General features: G+C 40.4%; 1 protein-coding gene and 1 pseudogene across 1 annotated transcript; one reads left to right on the top strand and one right to left on the bottom strand.

The window, feature by feature from the left end:
- Window positions 1–859: 859 nt before the first annotated feature.
- LOC143403810 (GPN-loop GTPase 1 pseudogene) lies at window positions 860–1978 on the top strand (annotated as a pseudogene).
- Window positions 1979–8356: 6378 nt separating this feature from the next.
- On the bottom strand, window positions 8357–11764 carry LOC143403532 (antigen-presenting glycoprotein CD1d-like). Its single transcript, XM_076861585.1, has 6 exons — window positions 11704–11764; window positions 11145–11411; window positions 10607–10876; window positions 9502–9780; window positions 8476–8578; window positions 8357–8378 (listed from the first exon to the last, which is right to left on the bottom strand). The coding sequence occupies exons 1-6, from the start codon at window positions 11762–11764 to the stop codon at window positions 8357–8359; spliced, it is 1002 nt and encodes a 333-aa protein (XP_076717700.1).
- Window positions 11765–24135: the final 12371 nt, after the last annotated feature.

Below are 24135 nucleotides of genomic sequence, written 5' to 3'. Positions count from 1 at the left end.
CGTCTTCCTCCACATTAGGCATGTCCCACATCAGATCTCCTTTACCTCGACCATGGAATGGATAACTATGTGGAGGACCAGACTCAAACTCAAGCCTTACCCTGGAGCCTAGCCACAGCAAACCCATGTCCTACAGGGAACATAAGCAAGAAAGGAAACTTTGATATTAATCACTAATGCAAACTGCCTCACATATAGACGTGTGTGACACTGAAAGCCTTCTAAACGCTTCACCTAAGTATAGATTCTAGATACGTTAGGTATCTAAATATAATATGAAAAAATTATAAAAGTTTAGAAGGATGAATGAACCTAGAGATAAGAATAAAGTTCAAAGGACTAAACATAAAATTCAAACAAACTATAAACATAGCTACAAAAAAAAGTAAGATCTTCTAGTCAATAAAGGAGACAAAGACAATAAACAAAGTCAATAGATAGAAGATGGAAAGAAGATATTTGCAATTTCAAACCCTGATGAAATATAAATATAAATTACAGAATGAATTCCAGCAAATGAAGAAGAAAGCAATCATCCCAGAAAATCTGGTAAAAGATAGTAACAGTCAATTTAAAGAAGAATTAGATTAATTCTAGATAGGGAAGAGGAGTGGGAGGGAATGGGAGGGGGCAGGGGATTAGCAAGGATGGTGGAATGTGATGGTCATCATTATACAAAGTACATGTATGAAGACTTGAATTGGGTGTCAACATACAGGGATATGAAAAACTGTGGTATATGTGTGTATTAAGAATTATAATGCAAAAAAAGTACATGTAAAAAATAAATAATTTTTTTAAAAAATCAGAATATGCAAAAGCTTCACAATTTAAAAATTTCATCATTTCAAGGGGAAAGATGGCAGCCCCCGCGTCAGCAGCGGATTCCGGGGCTTCGGGAACTCCTCATCTCCCAGTGTGTCTGTTGGTGTTGGGAATGGCAGGTTCCAGAAAACAACACTTTTTTACAGAGGCTAAAGAGGCACCTGCATAGGCAAAGCCGTCCACCTTACGTGATCAACTTGGACCTAGCTATGCACGAAGTCCCCTTTCCTGCCAATATTGATATTCGTGACACTGTGAAGTATAAAGAAGTCATGAAACAATATGGCCTTGGGCCCAACGGTGGCATAGTAACCTCTCTCAATCTCTTTGCTACCAGATTTGATCAGGTGATGAAATTTATTGAGAAGGCCCAGAACACATCTAAATATGTCTTGATTGACACACCTGGGCAGATTGAGGTATTCAATCTGTTCAGCTTCTGGCACAAGCATCACTGAGGCCCTGGCATCCTCATTCCCAACAGTTGTCATCTATGTAATGGACACATCGAGAAGTACTAACCCATATGTCCAATATGCTGTATGCCTGCAGCATCTTGCACAAAACCAAGCTGCCTTTCATTACGGTTATGAACAAAACTGACATCATTGATCACAGCTTTGCAGTGGAATGGATGAAGGATTTTGAGGCTTTCCAAGATGCCTTGAATCAAGAAACTACATATGTCAGTAACCTGACCCGTTCAATGAGCCTGGTATCAGATGAGTTTTACAGTTCACTCAGGGTGGTGGGTGTCTCTGCTGTTGTGGGCACTGGCTTCGATGAACTCTTTGTGCAAATCACCAGTGCTGCAGAAGAATATGAAAGGGAGTATCGTCCTGAATATGAACATCTGAAGAAATCGTTGGCCAGTGCACAGAGTGAACAGCAGAAAGAACAACTGCATCGCCTTCGGAAAGATATGGGCTCTGTAGCCTTGGACACAGGGACTGCCAAAGAGAGCGGATCTCCTGTGTTGGACCCCTCTGACTTAATCCTGACTCGAGGAACCTTGGATGAAGAGGATGAGGAAGCTGACAGTGATACTGATGACACTGACCACAGAGCTACAGAGGAAAGTCACCAAGAGCCAGCATTTCAGAATTTTATGCAAGAATCAATGGCACAGTACTGGAAGAGAAACAACAAATAGGAGGTTTTAGGAAATTTCAATTGATTCTACAAGTCCCAGATTCTGGGTCTCCATATGAAGAAACTATTCTTATCGCTGATTCAGGCCTAGGATGAAGAACAATTTTCCTCAAAATAGCAGAATTTTTCTTTTGAGAGAATCTTATGACTCAGAAGAAGTCAGGGAGATGGTTCTTGGAGCTGGCAGGTAGACATGTCAAGTCTGCCTTGGCCTTTCACTTACATTTATGCAAGGAAGGATGTACTGACTGATTTTGGAAGCTGACATGCCTTCAAGCCTAAGTTTTATCATTTGAACTTACATACTTCTGCTGGCGATAGAATACAGAGAGAACTTATCATCCTGGCGACCACTTCAGATCTTAGCCTCAACTTCCCCAGCACCATGTCCTCAACTTATAACCGGAGTTGTTCTTTTAGTAGAAAGGGAGAGGGGACACATAAGCTTGTCCAGGGTAGCAGTGGCGTCTCCTTGGCAAGTCAGTGTTGTTATGAAATATGTCTCACACTAGAAGCTCATTAGAGGACACCAAGTTTGTTGAAGAAAGTGGGCAGAACGTAAGATTTCTGAATAAGAATCCTGCTTAAATGGTAACTTGGATAAAGAGTTTCTAATTATAACTTTAAAAAAAATTTCATCATTTCCTGAAGGCACTTGATTTTGCTTATAACAAAATTAAAATTCCTTGAATTCATGTGATTAGAAAAAAAAAAGGAGAAGAATCCCCCACAAAGCTAATAGGCACATGAAGAGACATTCAAGTTCTTATTTCAGAAGAAAATAAAAGGTAAAGCAACAGTGAATTTAATGTATTCATCTAGAAACAAGTTAGACTGCAAATGTGTCCCAAGTCCTGGAGATACGGGAATACAGGAGGACTCTTGCACTGCTTTCAGGAATGTAGAGAGGACAGCAGTCTAGTTGAACGCATTACCAAGACCCAGAAACTCAACAACTTGATATATATCACTAAAAATTTTCACACAAGTTGATAAAGGAATAACAAATTGTTCTTGTTTTAAAATTATATCCTTCTGTAAAGCATGATTTGTCTTTTCAATATTGTCTGAAATATTTCTAAATTTGCTGATCCCACTGATTTTTATTTATTGGTTTAAAAAAAGAACAATATGAATTCTGATTTCATCATGAACTTAATACCAAAATAAATGAGAAAGCTCACAAGTCTGTCTGTATACCACCTCAGAGAGACTCAGCTCCCTAAGACTCTATCATCCAACCATCATAGCCCAGAGCAACTGCAAATCTCTGGGAATGTGTGACCCCAAAAAGGATATAAGGAGGAGTGTTATTTCATCCTCATGATTCTGGATCATTCATACACTGGTTAGCTACAACCATCAGATAGATTCCCTATTTTAAGTTTTAAATCTAGCCTACTACCTTTTTGAAACTCCCTTAAGATAAAAATGGGTTGTGTATTTTTAAAATGTTGGGGGCTAGGAGTATAGCTCAATGATAGAGCTCTTGCCTAGCATGAGCAAGGTCATAGGTTCAATCTCCAGCACTGCAAAAATGAACAGATAAAATAGGAAATTCAAATTTCAGCATCCAAAAATAAAGTTTCACAGGAACAGAGCCATGTTCACTTATTTACATATTGTCGAAAACCGCTTTGGGGCTATAAAGCTGAGCAGTAGTAGTAACAAGGATCATATCACCCAAAATAGTTACTATCTGGCTCTTAAGAAAAATTTGCCAGTCTTCACCCTGATTTATAATCTTAATCATCTCCAACATTTTCCTATGCTACAGTCCTGCCTAAAATCCTGTGACCTTATTCAGTGCAGAAGCCAATCAATATCTATGGCCACAAAATGGGCCCTCTTCTAGACGGAAGTAGAGGAACACTTGCTGATGGGATGTTTACAGAAATTCCAGCTAAAAATCTATATGCCATGGGGGTGGGGAGCAGCTGTCCAGGATATACTCTACTCATGGCTGGAAATGCTATTGATTTTTATATTTTGATTCAAGATAGACAAGACTCGAATCTAGCCTTCTTACATTTGCTCTGAGTCTAAATGGATCCAGGACCATTTGGCTATGAATAAAACTATATGGTATGTAGAAACAGGTGTTGTGTTTTCTTAATACTACTACAGTATTATCTTTACTCCCAGCATTTTTGAATGTCAAGCAAAGATTGCTGGATTTCACCAGAATATCTGTGATAGATTCTATGAATATGAATATCTGTGATAGATTCTATGACATCAAAAACTTTCAGGATTTAGTCATAATACACATTACACTGGCCCAACTTGAATACTAGGCATCACTGTTACTCTTGAAAACACTTTAAAAGTCTTCAGGGTAAATATTGGTGATCTTAATCCAGAAGATGAAATACTATCCTATCAGAGCCCCTGGACCCAAGCTCACCCTTTGGTGAGCATTATTGTCAATATTCCATGACCAGGTAATCCAAGATTAAAATCTACTCTAATACTGTCTGCTTCATCCACTTGTGCTGCCATAACAAAATACTTCAGACTGGGAAGTTTATAAAGAATAGAAATTTATCTTATCACTGTTTCTGGAAGCTGGGAATTTCAAGATCAAGGTTGAACACTGTGTCTTCACGTGACATAAGAGAAGAAAAGTGAGATAACCAAATATTGCACGCAGCCTCTTTTATAAGGGCCTGAATCTCATTCCAAAGAGAGAAGTTCCCCAGGCCTAATTATCTCTTAAAAGACCCACCTCTTACCATTGTAATAGCAACTCCAGAATTTTGGACAGAGCTTGTTCAAAACATAGCACTAACAATGCTCAAAAGCAAGCCTCTAATGATCCATTACTAAATTGTATCCCGAAATACATAGTTACTTACCATCTAATCACGTAAATCCACAATGTCTGGCACACAATCAAAATTGTCAGATATGCAAAAAGTTAAAACTCCGTAAATTCTTAGGATCCAAAATACTTGAAGAACTCTCACAACTCAACAACAAAAATGCAGAATTTCAAGAGAAATTTGTACCACTGACATGCCTGTATTAGAAATAATGAACTCAAATCAGTAACCGCAGATTGTATCTTCAAAAGCTAGGAAAACAATAAGTTAAACTCAAAGTAAATAGAAAAGGAAAGATTAATAAAATTGATCAACCTCTCGCTTGAGTGATCTGTGAAAACAAAAAGAACCCACAATTTTTCATATTGAAAATGAGGAATGTGACATAACTACAGATCCCACAGATATTAGAGGACTAATAAAGGTGTATTTGATGACTTCATCCCCCAAAATCAGCACTTTGATGAAATAAACTCCTTGAAAAACACAGGCCACCGAAGTTCACTCAAAAAAAAAAAAATAGATAACCTGAAAAACCCCTATGTCCATTATAGAAGCTGAATTTGTCATTTACAACTTATCTAAAGATGTCCCATGACATTGTTTAAACCAAATTTACATCCTAAACACTGGCTGCAAAAGAATCTCAGAAATCTTTCCAGATTAGGAAAGCCAATCTGTATTATCCTCCATATTGCATTTGGGGTAAAATGCTGTTTTTCTTTTTCCTAGAGAAAAATAATTTGAAAAACAAAAGATGATGCTTCTAAACAAAAAAAAAAAAATATATATATATATATATATATATATATATATATATATATATATATATATATATATGCTTCTACTCCATTTTTAAAAGCTCTTGAGTGACTTGCAATTCATTTAAGATTTTTGTTTGTTTTTGTTTTATTCAGTACTGGGGATCAAACACAGGGAATCTCTACCCCTGAGTTACATCCTCAACTCTTTTTACGTTGAGAGAGGGCCTCACTAAGTTGCCCAGGCTAGGGTCGAACTTGTGATTCTCCTGTCTCAGCCTCCCCAAGGATAGGAGGTGTGCACCACCCTGCCTGACTGATCAACAGATGCTGGAGCAAGGGAGTCAGAACACTGATCAGAAGACCTAGCAATAAATCAATAAATCCCTATATGCTGACGTGTGGAACTCCCTGAAAGGTCTTCAAGGAGTTAGGGATCAAGAGTCAGGGAGCTGTGCAATGGTAGTAACCCTTTAGCTATTATCACCCATGGGGTAAGCTCTTGGCTGTAATTTGGGGTGATGATCAAGAGTCAAACTTTTACAAAATCAGAGGAAAGCATATGGAGGTATTAATCAGATTCATATGCCATCTGTTTTTTTAATGTCATTTCATAATATTTAGTGTTAATTATCATAACATTATTATTGCATTGCATCACATTAAAGTGCCATCAATGGTTAAATGCACAAATATTGTATGTGGCATAAAAAACTGCCAAATGAACCATGACACATATTTTTAATAACCTTTATTTTAGCTTTAGTTTGTGTGTGTGTGTGTGTGTGTGTGTGTGTGTGTGTGTGTTTTGGACTGGGGATCTAATTCAGGGATCTAATCTACCATTGGCTGAATTCCCAGAGTGCATCACTTTTTTTTTTTTAAACAAGTTCTTGATAAATTGTGCAGTCTGACCTCAAACTTACAATCCTCCAGCTTCATCTCCCAAGCAGCTGGGATCAAAGGCATCTACCACATCCACTCCATTTTTATCTTTAAGTGTTCTTTTAAACATATTCAGAGATAGATATTTAGCACATATAATTCTTGCTGATAAACAAAAGAAAATTTTAAGATAAATTTAAAAATTCATAAAATAATTGTAATTCCTGCAAGTCAAATTTAAGAGATCTAACTCACTCTTCAGGAACTGTACATTGTTCTATGCTTGCCTGTAATGGTGACTGTTGTTGCTTCCCCCAATGTAATAGTTACAAAGTCTAGTTTTGGGCTAGACACATTATGACCAAATACATATTGGAGCCTCTCTTGCAGGTAGATGTGCTCTTGTGACTATTTCAAATAACAGCACTAGGGTTCTAACAGAGAAATGAGCTTGAAGAAGCCCGTATCCTTAGCAACACTCTGTGGAACTAACACTTGAGTGCCTACTCTGGACAGCTATTATATGAAAGACTTTCAAAGTATTTTAAGCTCCTGTTATTTGGGCTGTTTCTGCTTTAAGAAACTGCACTTAGTTTAAATTCATGTCTATTTTCAGTATTTTACAACTGCAAAATACATGCATACTTACATATGATACATAAAGAGCCCACTCGCTACTGGGCATACATCCTCAAATTCCGGTACTTTTATTTTAATAAAACGTTTCAACATGATTTACAAATTGAGAGGTCAGTGAATTTTTCATGTAAAGATATTTTTCTCCAAAATGTTGTTTAAAAACTGACATATTATCCACCTTCATTGATGACAAATTGATATCAGAATGAATATCTCACTAATACATTGATTTTTATCCCATGATTATTACTGAGGATGATCATCCTTTATTATGTTTATTAGCTTTTCTGGATTTTCTCTTCATGAGGTATTCTAATTTAGTCTGTCCAGTTACTATTTAGAGTATTAATTTTTTATAAACTTGTAAGAAACTATCATTAATAATATTAACTGGCACTGTCAGTACACATTTTACCCAGTTTACAGTTGGTTTATGACACCTATTGTCATACATTTTATGTTTTTAACATATGTAAATTTTACCTTCTAGTTTCTGAGTACTTTTTGTGGTAAATATTATATATTTATTATAATATTATATATGATATATATAATATATATATATATCTATATATATACATTTTTTCAAAACATTCCAAAACATGCATATATGAAACTATTTATATTTATATTATAAGACAGAGTTCTAAAATTCATTTTCTACATAGAGAATCATCTCATCCATTCCTTGCAGTGATGTTATCTAATACATATATTAATTGCCATATATGCGGATCTATTTCTTAGTTTCCAAAGTTCCCATAAAAGTGACACAAACTGGGAGAACCTGAGATGTCACTAGTCAGCAGTGTTCATTTGGGATGTCACACAGAATATTCTGCAAAAGCATGCTGACATTTTAAAATCAGACATGTCACATAAAATTCCAGATTTCCAGTCTTGTTGGGAAACGCAGATTACAGCCAAGCCAGAGTTTGACTTTATACTTGACAACAGGCCACCGCAGCTGCCACCTTGGCACAGGATATGAGCTTCCCAGCTCAAGACAGATTCCATTACTCAGAGGCCAACACATGCACTTCCACCCTAGTCCCTGTATCTCCGCATTGCCTGCAGGTAAACACAGAGTCACTTGTAACAGAAGGAAAAAGAACTTAAACTCTTTTAGATAAATGTTAAAAGAGGAGGTGATTATTTTTGTTACTTCTCCAAGACCACGCTCACTTCATCCTCAGTTCCTGAGCAGGGGAAGACTATAGTCCTAGGAGCTTGATGCTCAGCCTCCAGAGAGGCAGGTGGCCAGGAGACTCACAGGAAGTCTTCGTAGGAGCTGTGAGGGAGTAGAAACGGAGTCACCTTTAGGAAAACAGGAACAGGGGATGGAGAAGAGAGAATGAGGGAAGGAGCAGATGGAAGGGGAGACTTACCTGCGTTTCCTAATCCAGAAGGTTAAGCCTAGAATGAGCATAAAGAGGAACCCCAGACAGGTCACCACCAGGAGGACCACGCCTACAGAGGTGTGGCTCCCATCTGCATGGGGAAAAACAAGGTGTGTGTCAGCACAGGACCCTTCCAGGTATCAAGTTCCCTGTCTAGCACATGTGAGGGGGCCAGGTGCTGCTTATTCCTCACCACCACCATGGATTTAGAGCATCAACTGCTATTCCTCAGAAGTTTAGACTCCCCACCTTTTCACAGGGTCTAGGCACCTTCACTACAGTTCATTTCACTATATAATAACTTACAGGTGAAGCTGTGTGGCTAGGCAGACCTGAATCGATATCCAGCTCTTCCACCTTCTATGAGACTCTGGGTAGTTAACCTATCTCAGCCTCAATTTCCTCATTTGTAAAATAAAATTACAGTAACTGCTTCAAAGGACAGTGATGATGCTCAGGTAAAGCACTGGATGCAGAGTGGCCAGGTCCCCACGCAGGAAGCACTCAGTAAACCACAGCTCTCCTTGTTAACCTGCTTTTCATAAGTCCCTGATCCCCATTCTGCTGGGAAATGAGTTTCCCAGAATTCTGTTTTCATTTTATATGCAGTACTGATTTTTGAACCCTAGAGTCTGGGACAAACCAATGAGCTGCATCCCTAGCCCTTATCTTTTATTTTGAGACAAGGTCTCCCTAATTCGGCTAGGCTGGCCACCTCCTTGAAATTCTCCTGCATCAGCCTCCCCAGCAGCTGGGAATACAGATGAGTGCTGTCGTGCCCAGCTTCCAGGGATTCATTAATTGCCAACAACTTCCAGATCTCTAAGATTATCAATCCCATTTCATCTTGTATTTAATACATCAGATCTCAGTCCCATTTTCTTCCTTTCTGTGTCTGGAATCCATCCTTCTAGCCCTCCTAGTTGGTGTGCCAACTCCATCCTTCACAGTTGCTCCCTCTATGCTTGAGAACCACCTGCCTTCATTTCCAACACAGCCCCAGCCCTTTCTCACCCCAGTGGAGGACGAGGTCCTGCTCTCCTAGGCTGTTGTGCTTCACCCTGCAGGCCAGGCCAGCCGCCTCCCCAGCTGCCACATCCAGGGTTGCTCGGAGATACCACGTCTCATCACCATTGGGCAGGATGTCACCTCTCTGAGTGCCCTGCTGCTCCTGCTCACCTCGCATCCACATCACCCACACAGGCTTTGGGTAGAATCCAGACACATGGCACACCAGCAGCAGATGCCCAGGCCCAGGGCTGGGGCGTCTGGACAGCCAAGCCTCGGGCTTCACTGTATCCAATAAGGGATGAGGAAACCATAAGGTGAGAACTCTGCATCAGAGGTCCCAGGCCTCCTCCAAGGTTCATGCTCCCCAAGGTCCACTTCTGGAGGTGAAGTCTCCAGGTAGCTTTGATCCCTTTGTGTCACCTTGCCCAGGAGACCCATCCCTGATACTCCTTCCCCTCCCCTGATCCCAGTGCCCCATAAATGCCTCACCTCCCTACTCTAACACCCTGAGCTCAGCTGGAGCACACAGCATGTCTCAAACACTGTCTGAATCAATTCTGACCCACAGACTTGATTTAATTCAACTCATGGAACCCAGCAGGTATTCAATGATGGTGGGTGATATGAAAATATACCCTCAATGTCAACATACCTTATATATAACCAGAAATATGATAAATTATTGAATAATGGTGTATTAAGAATTGTAATGCAAAAATAAATAAACAGAAAATATACCCTCAAGCCTTATTCATCCTTTCCTGTGTCCTGCTCTTTCTCTGATGCTTAAAGGAAAGCAAACCAACTGAGGAGAGACGCACAACTGTAATCCCAGCAGCTCAGGAGGCTGAGGCAGGAGGATCCGGAGTTCAAAGCCATCCTCAGAAAAAAGTGAGGTGCTAAGCAACTCAGTGAAACCCTGTTCTCTAAATGAATACAAAATGGGCTGGGGATGTGGATCAGAGGTCGAATGCCTCTGAGTTCAATTCCAGTAACCCCCCAAAAATAATAAAATAAAATAAATTTTTTAAAATGGAAAGAAAACCCTTGGATGCCAAAACCAAGAGGAGTCAGAGTATAGGGTAGATGGAGAGGACAGAAGGCTGACCTTGCTTCTCCAGTTCTGACTTCCCTGTCTCTAGGAGGCCATTCACATATTGGGGGCAGATGTCATTGAGGAGCCACTGCACTGATTCCCTTGTCCCTTGGTCCTGGTTGAGCACTTTGATGACCAAATCTACCCTCTGTGGGGCCTGTGGGGCAGGCTCCCAAGCAGTTCCCTGGAAACTCAGGATATGCTCTCCTTGATATGCTACACAGAGAAAGACATTCCCAGGGTGCACCTCACAGCCACCAGACAGCTGCAGCTCCATGGGATCTGTGGAGAGAAACGTGCAAAACTCAAATGAGGTTTCAAGGACTGAAAGGGAAGAAGGAGAAGAGACTGGTACTGGGGTTACCCAGGGGACCCACAGTGGACGGAAGTGAGAGTGGGTGGCCTGATGCCTGAAACTGGGCCCGGCCAGGCAGAAGTGCAAGTCCTCAGAGGGGGAGAAAGCAGACAACCTCATCCCCTCTCCCAGCAGGACTTCCATGTCCAATCTCTCACTGTGGCGCCTGCCCAGGATCCCATCCCCTCAACTCACACTCTAAGGACAGCATTTTGGCGAATCCCTGTATGTCCCTGGTGAAGCTGCTTCGAAAAACCCGAAATATATTCTGCAGGTGGACCCACTGCTGGCTGCTGAAGGTGCCCTGGGCCCAGGGCTTCACAAAGCTGATGGTGTCAGAGGCGTTGCTCCAGCTGTGCGTCTGCAGCTCCCCCAACCAGGCCAAGGCGTCAGTGCGCATCCAGCTGCTGTTAGTGAAGGAGGAGATCTGGAGACAGCGGAAGAGGACACTCCTTCGCAGGACTGGGGACAATGAAGACTGGGTAAGTACAGCGAATGGCCCACGGGGCAGAGAGCACAGGGAGAGGAAGAAGCAAAGCCAGAAGGTGAGTCCAGGAGGGTCAGCTGGGTGCGCTGACCCTGAGCCTTACCGCGTAGGGAGCCAGAGACCCCGCGATCTCTGGTGCATCTGTGCGCTCTGGGCTCCGAGGCCCAGGGCTCATCCCCTGGTCCAGGGGAGCCTTTCCCTAAGTCCTAAGCCCGCGCCCTCTCTCCGCCCTTTAGAGTCAGTACCCGGGCACCCTGGGCCACTCACCCTCAGAGCTTCCCCACGCCTGGGGGAGCACCCACAACAGCAGGAACCACCCACACCCCATGCCTCGGAGTCTGGGGACCTTCCTGGGTACGCCCTTCCCCTGGCGCTGCCCTCCACGCCCCTCCCCCAGCAGCCTCCTGCGCTCCGCTTTTGAAGGGGACCCCAGCCAAGTCCCATGTGCAGCTCAGGCAGCCGCCCCTCTCCTGCTGGGGTGCGTTTTACTCTTCTGCTAGACTGTCCCCCTCGCCGCTAATGGTTCCATCTGCAAGGAGTCCTGGCTGGTTAATGTTAATCTTTTCCTCCTGCTCTTCCTCCCTGCTCTGTTCTTGGTTGCTCTCATTATATCAAAGAAGACATTTGGCATTTGTTTTTTAGGGATTGGCTAGCTTCACTTAGCATAATCTGCTCTAATGCCATCCATTTCCCTGCAAATTCCATGATTTTGTCATTTCTTAGTGCTGCGTAGTACTCCATTGTGTATAAATGCCACATTTTTTTTTATCCATTCATCTATTGAGGGGCATCGGGGTTGGTTCCACAGTCTAGCTATTGTGAATTGTGCTGCTATGAACATCGATGTGGCAGTATCCCTGTAGTACGCTCTTTTGAGGTCTTCAGGGAATAGTCCGAGAAGGGCAATAGCTGGGTCAAATGGTGGTTCCATTCCCAGCTTTCCCAGGAATCTCCATACTGCTTTCCATATTGGCCTCACCATTTTGCAGTCCCACCAGCAATGTACAAGAGTACCCTTTTCCCCACATCCTCACCAGCACTTGTTATTGTTCAACTTCATAATAGCTGCCAATCTTACTGGAGTGAGATGGTATCTTAGGGTGGTTTTGATTTGCATTTCTCTGACTGCTAGAGATGGTGAGCATTTTTTCATGTACTTGGAGTCCCAAAGCTGTGGCTCACTTCATTGGGTTTCACAACCAACTCACTCTCTCAGGATCTGTCTCAATGCAGAAGGAATCTGAAACAGCACATGCAACACTTTGCAACTGTTATCTAACTGTTAAAAGAGGACATTAGGTGTATCTGTTTTACCACTGCGACAGTGCCAAAAAAAATTTTTTTTGAAAGAATTTGGTTTAGTTATGTGGTCGCCAGGTGGAGAGACTATGGGTGATTTTGATTTGTTTTACACTTTTAAGTCTTAAAAAAAATCTACAAGTGAATCTATACATTGATCATAAACTACAACATTAAAACCAATTTTTCTCAGTGTCCTGAGGTAGGATAAAAGACATAGGATAGGTAGAAAGGAGACAGGGGATAAAAATCAAGAGTGGCCCGGATTTAAGTTCATATTTAAAATCCACGTTCACATGGATTAAAAGTGCAGGTTTCAAAGTCTCTTTCACGTACTCTGATTACAAACAGCACTGTTCCAACCATTATTAGTCCTCACCCACAGGACCTTAAATAACTTCTTTCCTGACCTGGACCCACAAGAAAAAAACGGGTCTGAGAAATGCCTTTGCTCAAGAAGTAGATATTGTTACAACTCATACATTGAGAATTGATTAGTCATCTATATGTCACTCTGCATCAAACCCTCAATGTTACACCAGTGTAGTAATATTTAAGTTCACATGCAGAACGATGAAACGCCCCCCTGGGGGGGCGGGGGTTACAAAAAGCAATTTTTCTTCAAAAATAAATCACAAAAGGAAATGACTCTTCTGGGTAATTGTTAACCCATCCAATCACAGTCACAAAGCAGGACTAAACCACCCTCTTAGATCACGTCCCTGTACTACAAAGAGTTCACCTTGTTTGGGGAACTTGGTCCCATTTGCTCCCCTCACCAGCTTCCTGTTATAACCACTCTGACCTCAGGCTCTGAGGTCAATTTCTCAGGGGAGTCTTCTGAGCCTCCCAGACTGTGAGCAAAGGCAGGAGAACTGGGCCAGCCCCACCTGCACTCCTTGCTCACTAACTTGCTTTGCAAACCTTTCCTCCCAGCACCTGCAGAGCCTGTCATTATAGAAACATTCATGTGTGTGTCTCTTTCTGTGTGCTCTTGTCAATCAGCTGGAGGGACAGCACATGTAAGGATCACATCTCTGGCTCCACTTCCTCCCATCTGACAACAGGAATACTTCCCTTCCTCCCATACCCCCTGTGTCCCCAGAGAACAAACATCTGCCCCTCACCCTGAGCTGGGATCCTGGAGATCGCCCTAACCCACCTACCTTACTATAAGGAATGTCCCAAAACAGTTTGAAAGAACACAGAAAACTTATCTGTTTAACAAATAAAGAACTGAGTGATTAAATGAGAGTTTAAAATAGCCCAAATAGTGGATGGGAAGGGAACTGGGCATAGACTTGAGAAGAAAAGCACTGGGGACTGAATTGGAGCAAATTATATTCCATGCTTGTATAATTATATCAAAATAAATCCCAATAGTATGTATAACCGTAATGCAGTAATGAAAAGATTAGAAAAGAAATGGAATTAATCTGGGTATTAGAGGTTATTTCATATAACTGCAAAGAATAGTGAATGGCTGAGCTGGGTATCCAGCTAGAAAATGAAGCAATATTGGAAGCTCTGTCCACATGGAGCTGTTCTGTATCTCCCTCCACCATGATTTTATTGTATATTCTGAGGCAGTGCAGAAAGCATCTCTGAAGAGTTCTCAGCAAGGGCAGAACTTTCCCTCTGGTATTAGCCAACCCTCTACTGGTATCATTGCACATGGTACTTCCCTCCATTCCTCCTTTTACTTTACTTTGTTCAACATCCTTTACTCTATTTGTCTTATCTACTGTTTAATTTTTTATTAGTGCATTACAAGCATACATAAAGGTGAAATTCACTGTGGTACATTCACTCATATACACAGCATCCTTCATAAGTTTCATTCCACCATTCTTCACATTTTCTGCCTCTCCTCCCTCCCTCTTCTCCAACCCCTATCTCTACTCTATTGATCTCTCTTCTGTTCTGATGGGATTCCCCCTCCCCTTTTTCCCCCTTATTTTGGTCTAGCTTCTGCATAGGAAAGAAAACACTTGATCCTTGACTGTATGGGTCTGGCTTATTTCATTTAGCCTGATCCTCTCTGTTTCTAGTCATTTACTGGCAAAAGCTATGACTGCGTTCTTCTTTATGGCTGAGTAAAGCTCCATTGTGTACTTACACCATGCTTTCTTTAACCATTCATCTGCTGACAGGCATCTGGGCTGGTTCCATAACCTGACTGGTGTGGATTGCACTGCTATAAACATCGATGTGGCTGTATCGTGATGGTAGGATGACCTTAGATCTTTACGATATGTGCCAAGGAGCTGTTGAGATCTATTTCTTAGTTTTATATTGTACTCCTTAATTTGTCTATTGGTCCATTCCCATCTTATTACCATAATGTTTTGATATGGTGGCCTCTGGGTTTAGTATTTTGAATGGCAGACACTCTGACCCCATCATTACATTTTTTTTTGGAGCCATTTTAATGCTACTTAAAATTTTATTTAGTTGAAAAATTGGGGAGCTAATTAATATTTTGTTACATTAAGTGTTCTGAACCAAGAAAGGAATACATCTATTCACTAATTCAAAATGTTTTTATCCTTCAGAGAACTATACGGTTTTTGATATGTGTCTGTACTATTCATGTGAAATATATTCCTAAGTATCCTCTTTCTCTTTTTGGATTTTGAATACATCACTTATTCCCATTTCCATTTCTAGTTGGTTGTAGTTAACACATGATTTCTTTTGTATGTGTTTATCTTTTTTACTTGAATAAACACCTTTATAAATTCTAGCAAATGTTCTTTCAAACAGGGTTGTTTGTTTCTAGGTACATAGTCACATCATTGGTGAAAAGGATTGAGTTCATCTCTTCTCCCATGGGTCCCTCTGCCTCAGCAGCTGCTGTTGGTCCAACAGAAGGGTGCACCTCCTGAATCCCCAGAGACTTCAAAGTCAGAGGGAAATTTCAACTGTCACATTCTGTGCCAGCTGATGACCTTGTTTAGGATTAGGCCCCAAAAACTGCGTTTTTTTCTATTTTTAGTTATACATGACAGTAGAATATATTTTGGCAGAATATACATACATGGAGTATAACGTATTCTATTTAGGTTTACACTCTTGTGATCATATACAGTGTGCAAATACAAGGCTAGGAAAGTTATGACCAATTAATTCTACTCTTTCCTATTCCCCTCTCCCCTCCCTTCCCTTCATTTCCCTTTGTCTAATCCAATGGACTTTTATTCTTCTCCTTCCCACCCTCTCTTGTTGTGAGTTAGTATCCACAAATTAAAGACGACATTCAGTCTTTGGTTTGGGGAGATTGGCTTATTTCACTTAGCATGGTATTCTCTAATCAATTACCATCAATTTACCAGAAAATGCCATAATTTCATTTTCGTTATGGCTAAATAATAATCATATTTTGAAGGCTATGTTGAATAGGGGATGTGGAAGAGGGCATCCCTGTCTAGTTCCAGTTTAGGGAGAGAACAATTTCAGTTTTTCTCCATTTAGATTGATTTTGGCCTCAGGTTTAAAATATTTAACTTTTACAATGTTGACATATGTTCCTGTTATCCCTACTTTTTTTAGGGTTTGAACACGAAGGGGTGCTGTATTTTGTCAAATGCTTTTTCTGCATCTCTTCAGATGATCATATGATTCTTATCTTTAAGTCTATTGATGTGATGAATTGTGTTTATTGAGTTTTGTATATTGAACCAATCTTGCATCCCTGGGATGAACCCCCACTTGATTGTGGTTGGCTCTTTTACATATGTTACAAAACCTGCATTATCTGGGGCAGGTTCCCTTTGATCATGGTGGTAAGAAATTAACTCAACTTCCTGCTTCCTGCTTAGAGATAAGGGAGACAGCCAGCTTCTTCTCTTAGAACCCAAAACATCTCTTTCCCAACTACACAAACCAAGCTAGACTAGAAAAATCATCTCTCACTTCTTGTTTCTTCAAGACTTTCCGTCAGTGCCTTTATGTCTCATGTTCACTGCTTAGAGAAGCCCTAGAAAAAAATAACAGAATGATTGGGACGCTATCTCTCTTTTCTCTCCTGCCACATTCTTCCCCCGAAGCAATGAGAAACATGTAGTTAACTTTCATGAATAAAGGGAAGGAAAGAAATAAAAATGCAAGGAAAGAAATAAAAGCATGTGCTAAAATGCTAAAATATTACCTAGCAACATGACTTTAGAATTTTCCAGAAGGGCAGGCATAAAAATTAAATAATAAATAAGCCAAGGAAACACAAACCAACCAAAATGAAAAAGGCCAACTTCCCAGGATCCATTGGATGAATGGCCAATCTCTGATGTCCACTGAACTCAAAACAGCACAGGAGAACTATGAACAGGGAGCACCAAGGCCCACACTGGCCTGATTCCCTGTTCATAAAATAAAAATAATCGCATTTAGTTTCTGCAAAAAGACAAAGAACAGTGAAGGGGCATCCGGGAACTTCTAGTGATCCAGTCTAGAATCAGTGAATTCATTACGTTACTAAAGTGTTAAGAAAACCAGAGAAGGAATTGTATGTTCTAAATATATATATTTATATTTATTGGAAAGCTGTGTTGGTCAGCTCTTTGTGACTAAAACAACTAACCAGAACAACTTAGAAGAAGAAGAGTTTATTTTTTGCTTATGGTGTCAGAGGTTTCCCCCATGCTGTGGTGATCCCATTTTTAGGGGCTTGAGGTGAAGTGGGACACCACAGAAGAACGAGGCAGGGGAAGAAAGCTGTGGGCTGGGGAGAGGCCACACGCACTGCCATGGGCAAGGATGAAATGTTATGGGTGTATATTAGGGGTCCCTCAAAAGCTCTTGAGTCAATGTGGGAATATTCAAAGGTGACATGATTGCACTCTGAGAGCTCTAGCCTAATCGTCCTTCCTGGTTGGAATGGGCTAACTGCCAGGTAGCTGTAGGCAGGTGCCATGGCTGGAGGAGGTGGGGCAGTGAGGCTGGAAGACTCTGAGTTTGCCGTGGCCCCTGACCCCCTCTCTCTCTGCTTCCTGACAGTCTGTGAGCTGAGCTGCTCTTCTCCACCACCTCCTCTGGCCATGATGCTCTGCCTCACTTCAGGCCCAGATTCATGGAATCAGTCAACCATGGACGGAACCTCTGCAGCCATAAGTCCACAATGAACTTTCCTCCTCTGGTCGGGTACTTGGATCAAAGCTATGAAAAGCTGACAAGCACAAATACTTTTCAAAGCACATATTTTCTGTGAGCTTTCAACAATCCATGAGCAGCTTCTGGCTGTGAAGTACCCTTTGCTCCTTCCTTACTTGACTTTCCTGCCTTTCATTTTCATCTGCCAATTGGAATATTTTGGCAGATGCTGGGGGAACATTACCTGATTTTTTAATTCTCAGTTTCAATGACTGATTTTCTTGTGGCCTTCCACCATTGCTCTCTAGAGCCTGTTGTCACTGACACCCTGGTGTCAATTCGTTGTTTGTCTTCATGCCCTCTCACTGCCCTGGCCCTCTGAGGGCTAAAGGATATCCTCACATGGACACAGCTACCTCCTGTTTGACTCTGTCAAGCACATCAGGGAAGCATTCAAATGTCCACCCTGTGTTCCAAAGATAAGCCACTGGACATTACAATACTGGCAGCACCAGGCCTGCTTCTTAAAGGAAACTCATTCTCATTAGCAGGTAAGGAGGAAAATGAAATAAGGGGACGTGTTCTTATTGTCATCTGCATTCACCAAACACTTTAGGAATCAATCAATATTGTCATCTCCGTGGAGTATGCAGGATCTCAGAGCATTTGACACTGAATCCATAAAAAGATTTCTACAATGGGCCTGTTGTTCAGGATAAGACAAAAAACACATGTAAATAAGTAACAGAAATATATAATTTTAAAAGATGGGTGAGATTTCTTTTATCTCATCAGGAAATATCAACTTGTATGGAGTATTTCATACAATAAAAAAAATATTTTGTTGATGTTGCAAACACTAGTACACAGAAACAAATGGTTCCAACTACTGGGAAAAACAGAAAGTGAGGACTGTGAACAAATACAGGAACATATTCCAGATAATCACATAACTTTCCTTCCTCTTTCCACTTGGGGACAATTTCAAATCAACTCACATAGAAACCCTGCCAGGGCTAGTTACTCTCACTAAGATGAAGAGACAAAGATTTAAGTCCAGAGTCACAGAGAGCTAGGTATAGAGGTATAGTGTCAAGTGGTCTAACATGTTTACCATATTTGCAAGTGGGTGCTAAAGCAAGAAGCTCAACAATATCTCTCTCTCTCTCTGTCTCTCTGTCTCTCTCTCTCTCTCTCTCTCTCTCTCTCTCTCTCTCCATACAAACATGCAAACACTCTGAAACAATGAAATTAACTTGATAAACAACAGGGATAAACATAAAATTTTGGAAGCCTTCAGGGTGAAATACACCTTACATATAGGGAGGAAATGAGAACAGTTTGTAAGTAAGATGCAAGCCAGAAGTTAGATAAATAACATCTTAAAAGTGCTTTTAAAAACTCTCAAACCAGGATTCTATATCCAGGAAATATCTATCAAAACTTAAGGTGAAAAACAAAATATTTCAAAACTAAAAACTGAATGAATTTGCTTCCCACACAGGTACATGAGAAATTCAAAAGGAATTTCTTCAACTTGAACGAAAAGGGTGCTAGAGGAAATCTTGGATCTATAAAAAACAAAGAAGAGTGTCAGAAATGGTAAATGCATCAGGAAATATTAAATATTTTTTGCTATTTTTTAAAATTTAATTTAAAGGTAACTGTGTAGAGCAAGAAGAAGACCAAGTACTGTAAATTAATTTCATATTTAAAAGGAAAACATATGGCTGCCCCTTGCCTATGCGGATCTCCCGGCCCACTGATGGGTGAAGAGCTCAGACCACAGGATCCCCATCTACCAACACAGGGCTCCACCAGCCACCTCCTCTTGGCACACTGCAGCTGCCCCCATAGACCCCTCAACATGGTAACCTCCACCTTGAGACACCAGACAGGGCCTGGAGGCAGGTGCTCAGGGCAGCACTGCCTGCCACAGAGCTGTATCTCTGCACAAGCCACCCAACACCATCCCACAGCCCACCCTCACTGCCTCATCTCTGAAAGCTGTTGCCTCCATCTTGGGACACTTCTGCCACCATCTTGGGTTACCTCCACTGCCACCATTGCCATTTTTAGTTGGGGCAGCTTCCATCTTGGGATAACAGCTGGGGCCTAGAAGCCCAACATCAAGGCACCTACAGGTTTCCATTGCCACCAGCTAGAGACACAGCCACTTCCATCTAGGGACAACATCCAGGGCATGGATGACCACAACCAAGGGCCTTGCAGCCTTGGTTACATGTGAGATCTCTCCACCATCTTGCTGCAGAGTCAGAAGAAGACTTTGCACAGGGTTGTTAGTGTGGAAGAGAGTGTGAGGACATCTTGATCCGGGCTCACCCACCCAACCAGCCCACCACCCACAGGGTTCTCAAGGCCAACTCCAGCAGCACTTGCTGGGACCCAACACCAGCCCAGTCCCCAGCTCCCTCCCCAATCCAGCATCCACTGATCACCTGGTCCTGCTGGTTTGGCAATCAAAAGGGCCCTCTGGCTCTCCAATCCCCAGTCTTCCAGCACTCTAGCCACCAACCTGGCTCAGCACTTGCAGCTACATGGCTGGCCTGCTGCTCTCAGTGCCTGGTCCTCATCTGTACAATACAGAACAGCTCTCTACAACAGGCACACTGATGCTGGTGCTCAGCCCTAAGGACCTCCAGAGAGACAGATTCCAGATTAGGAAGTCAAAAGCATAGGGGTGAGAGATACAGTTCAGAAACTAAGTTACAGACCAGGAATTGAGGGGTCCACAAGTTAAGACCGGGCTCCTGCAACACACAAGTGGACCCCAAAGTAGATTTCTGGGCTTCAGTATTCCAACAGGAACTAGCAATTGCTATGCCCTATCTCCAGGAGTTCCACATCCAAGACTAACCCTTCCACCCTAGTAACCTTCATTTCAAGAAAGAGAGACTATGAAAGAAATCCCAAACAGAAATGCTCAAAATGAAGGAAACAATAAACCAAATTGAAAATTCAATAGAAATCATCACCAACAGACTTAGAAGATAGAACCTCAGACAATAAGGACATAATATATAATATTGAATATAAACTTGACAAAACAGTGAAGATGGTAAGATATTATGATCAGAAACTCTAAGAATTATACAATAACACAAACAGACCAAATTTAAAATTCATTGGAATACAGAAAGGCACAGACATACAATCCAAGGAAATATACTATTTTTTCAATGAAATAATACCAGAAAATTTCCCAAACCTGAAGAATGAAATGGAAAATCAAATACAAGAGGTTTACATGACACCAAATGTACAAAATTATAACAGATCCACACCCAGGAACATTATAATAAAAATTCCTAGCATACAGAATAAGGAGAGAATTTTATAATAAAAATACCTAGCATACACAATAAGGAGAGAATTTTAAAGGCCACAAAAGAAAAGTACCAGATTGTATATAGAAGGAAACCAATTTGGATCTCAGTAAATTTCTCAACCCAGACCCTCAGAGCTAGGAAATCCTCCAACAACATATACCAAGTTCTGAAAGAAAATGGGTGCCAACCAAGAATCTTATATCCAGCAAAATTAAACTTCAGATTGATAATGAAATAAAAACCTTCCATGATCATCAAAAGTTAAAATAATTTACAATTAGAAAGCCTTCACTACAAAATATTCTCAGCAAAATATTCCATGAGAAGTAATGAAAATCAGCAGAAGGTGGAACTACATTGGAAAAGTTAACCAAAGGAAAAACCAAGTCACCTTAAAAAAACAGAAATAAACCAAAATGAATACAAATCATAGCTCAATAATAACCCTGAATGTTAATTGCCTAAACTCATTAATCAAAAGACATAGTCTGGCAGATTGGGTTTTTTAAAAAGACCCAACAATATGCTGCCTTCAAGAGACTCACCTCATAGGAAAAGATATCCACAGACTAAAGGTGAAAGGTTGGGAAAAAACATATCACCCACATGGACTGTGTAAACTAGCAGGGGTTTCCATCCTCACATCAGATAAAGTGGACTTCCAGCCATAGTTCATCAGAAGAAATAAATAAGGACATTTTACTCTGCTTAAAAAAAACATATATCAACAAAACATAACAATCATAAATATGTATACCTAAAGCAAAGGAGCATCTATGTACACTAAACAAACCCTTCTCAATTTCAAGAATCAAATAGACCACAACAGAATAACCCTGGATGACTTCAACACACCTCTCTCACCACTACATACATCTTCCAAACAAAAACTAAACAAAGAAACTATAGAAATCATCCATCAATAAGCAAATACACTTTATTCTCAGCAACACATGGATCATTCTGTAAAATAGAACATATGTTATGCCACAAAGCATATCTTAGCAAATACAAAAAAATAGAGATACTATCCTGCATTGTATAAAATTTCATAATAGAATGAAATTTGAAATCAATGATAAAATAAAAAATAGAAACTACTCCAACACTTGGAGACTAAATAATACACTCTTGAATAACAAGTGGATAGCAGAAGATATCATGAAGGAGATTTTAAAAAAAAACAACTCTTAGAAGTAAATGAGAACAATGATTCAACATATGAAAATCTCTGGGACTTATGATGGCAGTGCTAAAAGGTAAGTTCATTGCATTGAGCTCATTCATTAAAGAATAAAAGTCAACAAATAAATGACCTGACATTACATTTCAAGGCCCTAGAAAAAGAAGAAATCAACACCAAAATTAGTAGAAGACAGGAAATAATTAAAATCAGAACTGAAATCAATAAAGTTGAAATAAAAGAAACAATTCAAAAAGTTGACAAAACCAAAAATTGGTTCTTTGAAAAAATAAATAAAATTGATAAACCATGAGCCATGCTAATGAAGAAGAGAGAGAAAACTGAAATTACTTAAATTCATGAGGAAAAAGAAAATATGAAAAAGGAAATATCATGGATACAACGATTGAAATACAGAAGATAAATTAGAAACTATTTTGAAAATTTACACTCCAGGAAAATAGAAAATATCAAAGATACCAACAAATTTCTAGAGACATATGGTATGGACAAACTGAGTCAAGACATACACAATTTAAACAGATCAATTTCAAGCAATGAAACAGAAGATGCCATCAAAAGCCTTCCAACCAAGAAAAACCCAGGAACAGACAAATACACAGCTGAGTTCTACAAGAGCTTCAAAGAAGAGTTAATTCCAATACTCCTCAAATTACTCTATGAAATAGCAAAGAAGGGACCCCTTCCAAGCTCATTCAATTAGGCTAGTATCACCCTGATACCAAAACCAGACAAAGTCATATCAAGGAAAGAAAACTTCAGACCAATAGCTCTGATGAACATAGATGCAAAAATTCTCAATAATTCTCAATAAGTCTGGCTAATCTCATAGAAAACACATTTAAATGATAGTGCACCATGATCAAATGGGGTTCATTCCAGGGATGCAAATTTGGTTCAACATTCAGAAATCAATAAATGTAATTTATCACATCAACAGACAAGAATCATACGATCATCTCAATAGATGCAGACACACATTTCACAAACTACAGCACCTCTTTGTGTTCAAAATAGTAGAAAAACAAGGGGTAACTGGAACATATCTCAACACTGTAAAAGCTATTTATGCTAAGTCCAAGGCCAACATCATTTTAAATGGGAAAAATTTAAAAGGATTCCCTCTAAAAACTGGAACAAGACAGGGATGCCCTCTTTCACCACTTCTATTCAACATAGTCCTTGAAACTCTAGCAAGAGCAATTAGACAGAAGAAGAAATTAAAGGAATATGAATAGGAAAAGAAGCACTCAAACTATCACTATTTGCCAACAACATGATTCTCAATTTAGAGGATCTAAAAAAACTTCACCAGAAAACTTCCAGGACTAATAAATGAATTCAGCAAAATAGCAGATGCCCTTAAACAGATGAATGGATAAAGAAACTGTGGTATATATACACAATGGAATATTACTCAGCATTAAAAGAGAATAAAATTATGACATTTGCAGGTAAATGGATGGAGTTGGAGAATGTCATGGTAAGTGAAGTAAGTCAAACCCAAAAAACCAAAGGTCCAAAGTTTTTTCTGATATGTAGATGCTGATTCCTAATGGGGGTTGGGGGAACATGGAAGGAACTTTAGATAGGGCAAAGGGGAGAGAGGGGAAAGAAGGAGTCTTCGGGATGGGAAAGATGGTAGAATAAGATGGACATCGTTGCCCTAAGTACATGTATGAAGACATGAATGGGGTGACTTTACTTTGCGTACAGACAGGTAAATGAAAAATTGTCTCTATATGTGTACTATGAGTT

Source organism: Callospermophilus lateralis, chromosome 7, assembly GCF_048772815.1.
Source record: "Callospermophilus lateralis isolate mCalLat2 chromosome 7, mCalLat2.hap1, whole genome shotgun sequence".
Classification (NCBI taxonomy): Eukaryota; Metazoa; Chordata; class Mammalia; order Rodentia; family Sciuridae; genus Callospermophilus; species Callospermophilus lateralis.
Note: the sequence above shows the minus strand (reverse complement) of the source record. Positions and strands in the feature narration are given on the sequence as shown.

Coding starts and splice junctions, on each gene's coding strand:
- LOC143403532 (XM_076861585.1), bottom strand. CDS start 11,764: ATGGGGTGTGGGTGGTTCCTGCTGTTGTGGGTGCTCCCCCAGGCGTGG. Junction 9,781..10,606: donor GTCAGAACTGGAGAAGCAAG/GTCAGCCTTCTG, acceptor TATTGGATACAG/TGAAGCCCGAGGCTTGGCTG. Junction 8,579..9,501: donor GGACCTCGTCCTCCACTGGG/GTGAGAAAGGGC, acceptor TTCCCCATGCAG/ATGGGAGCCACACCTCTGTA.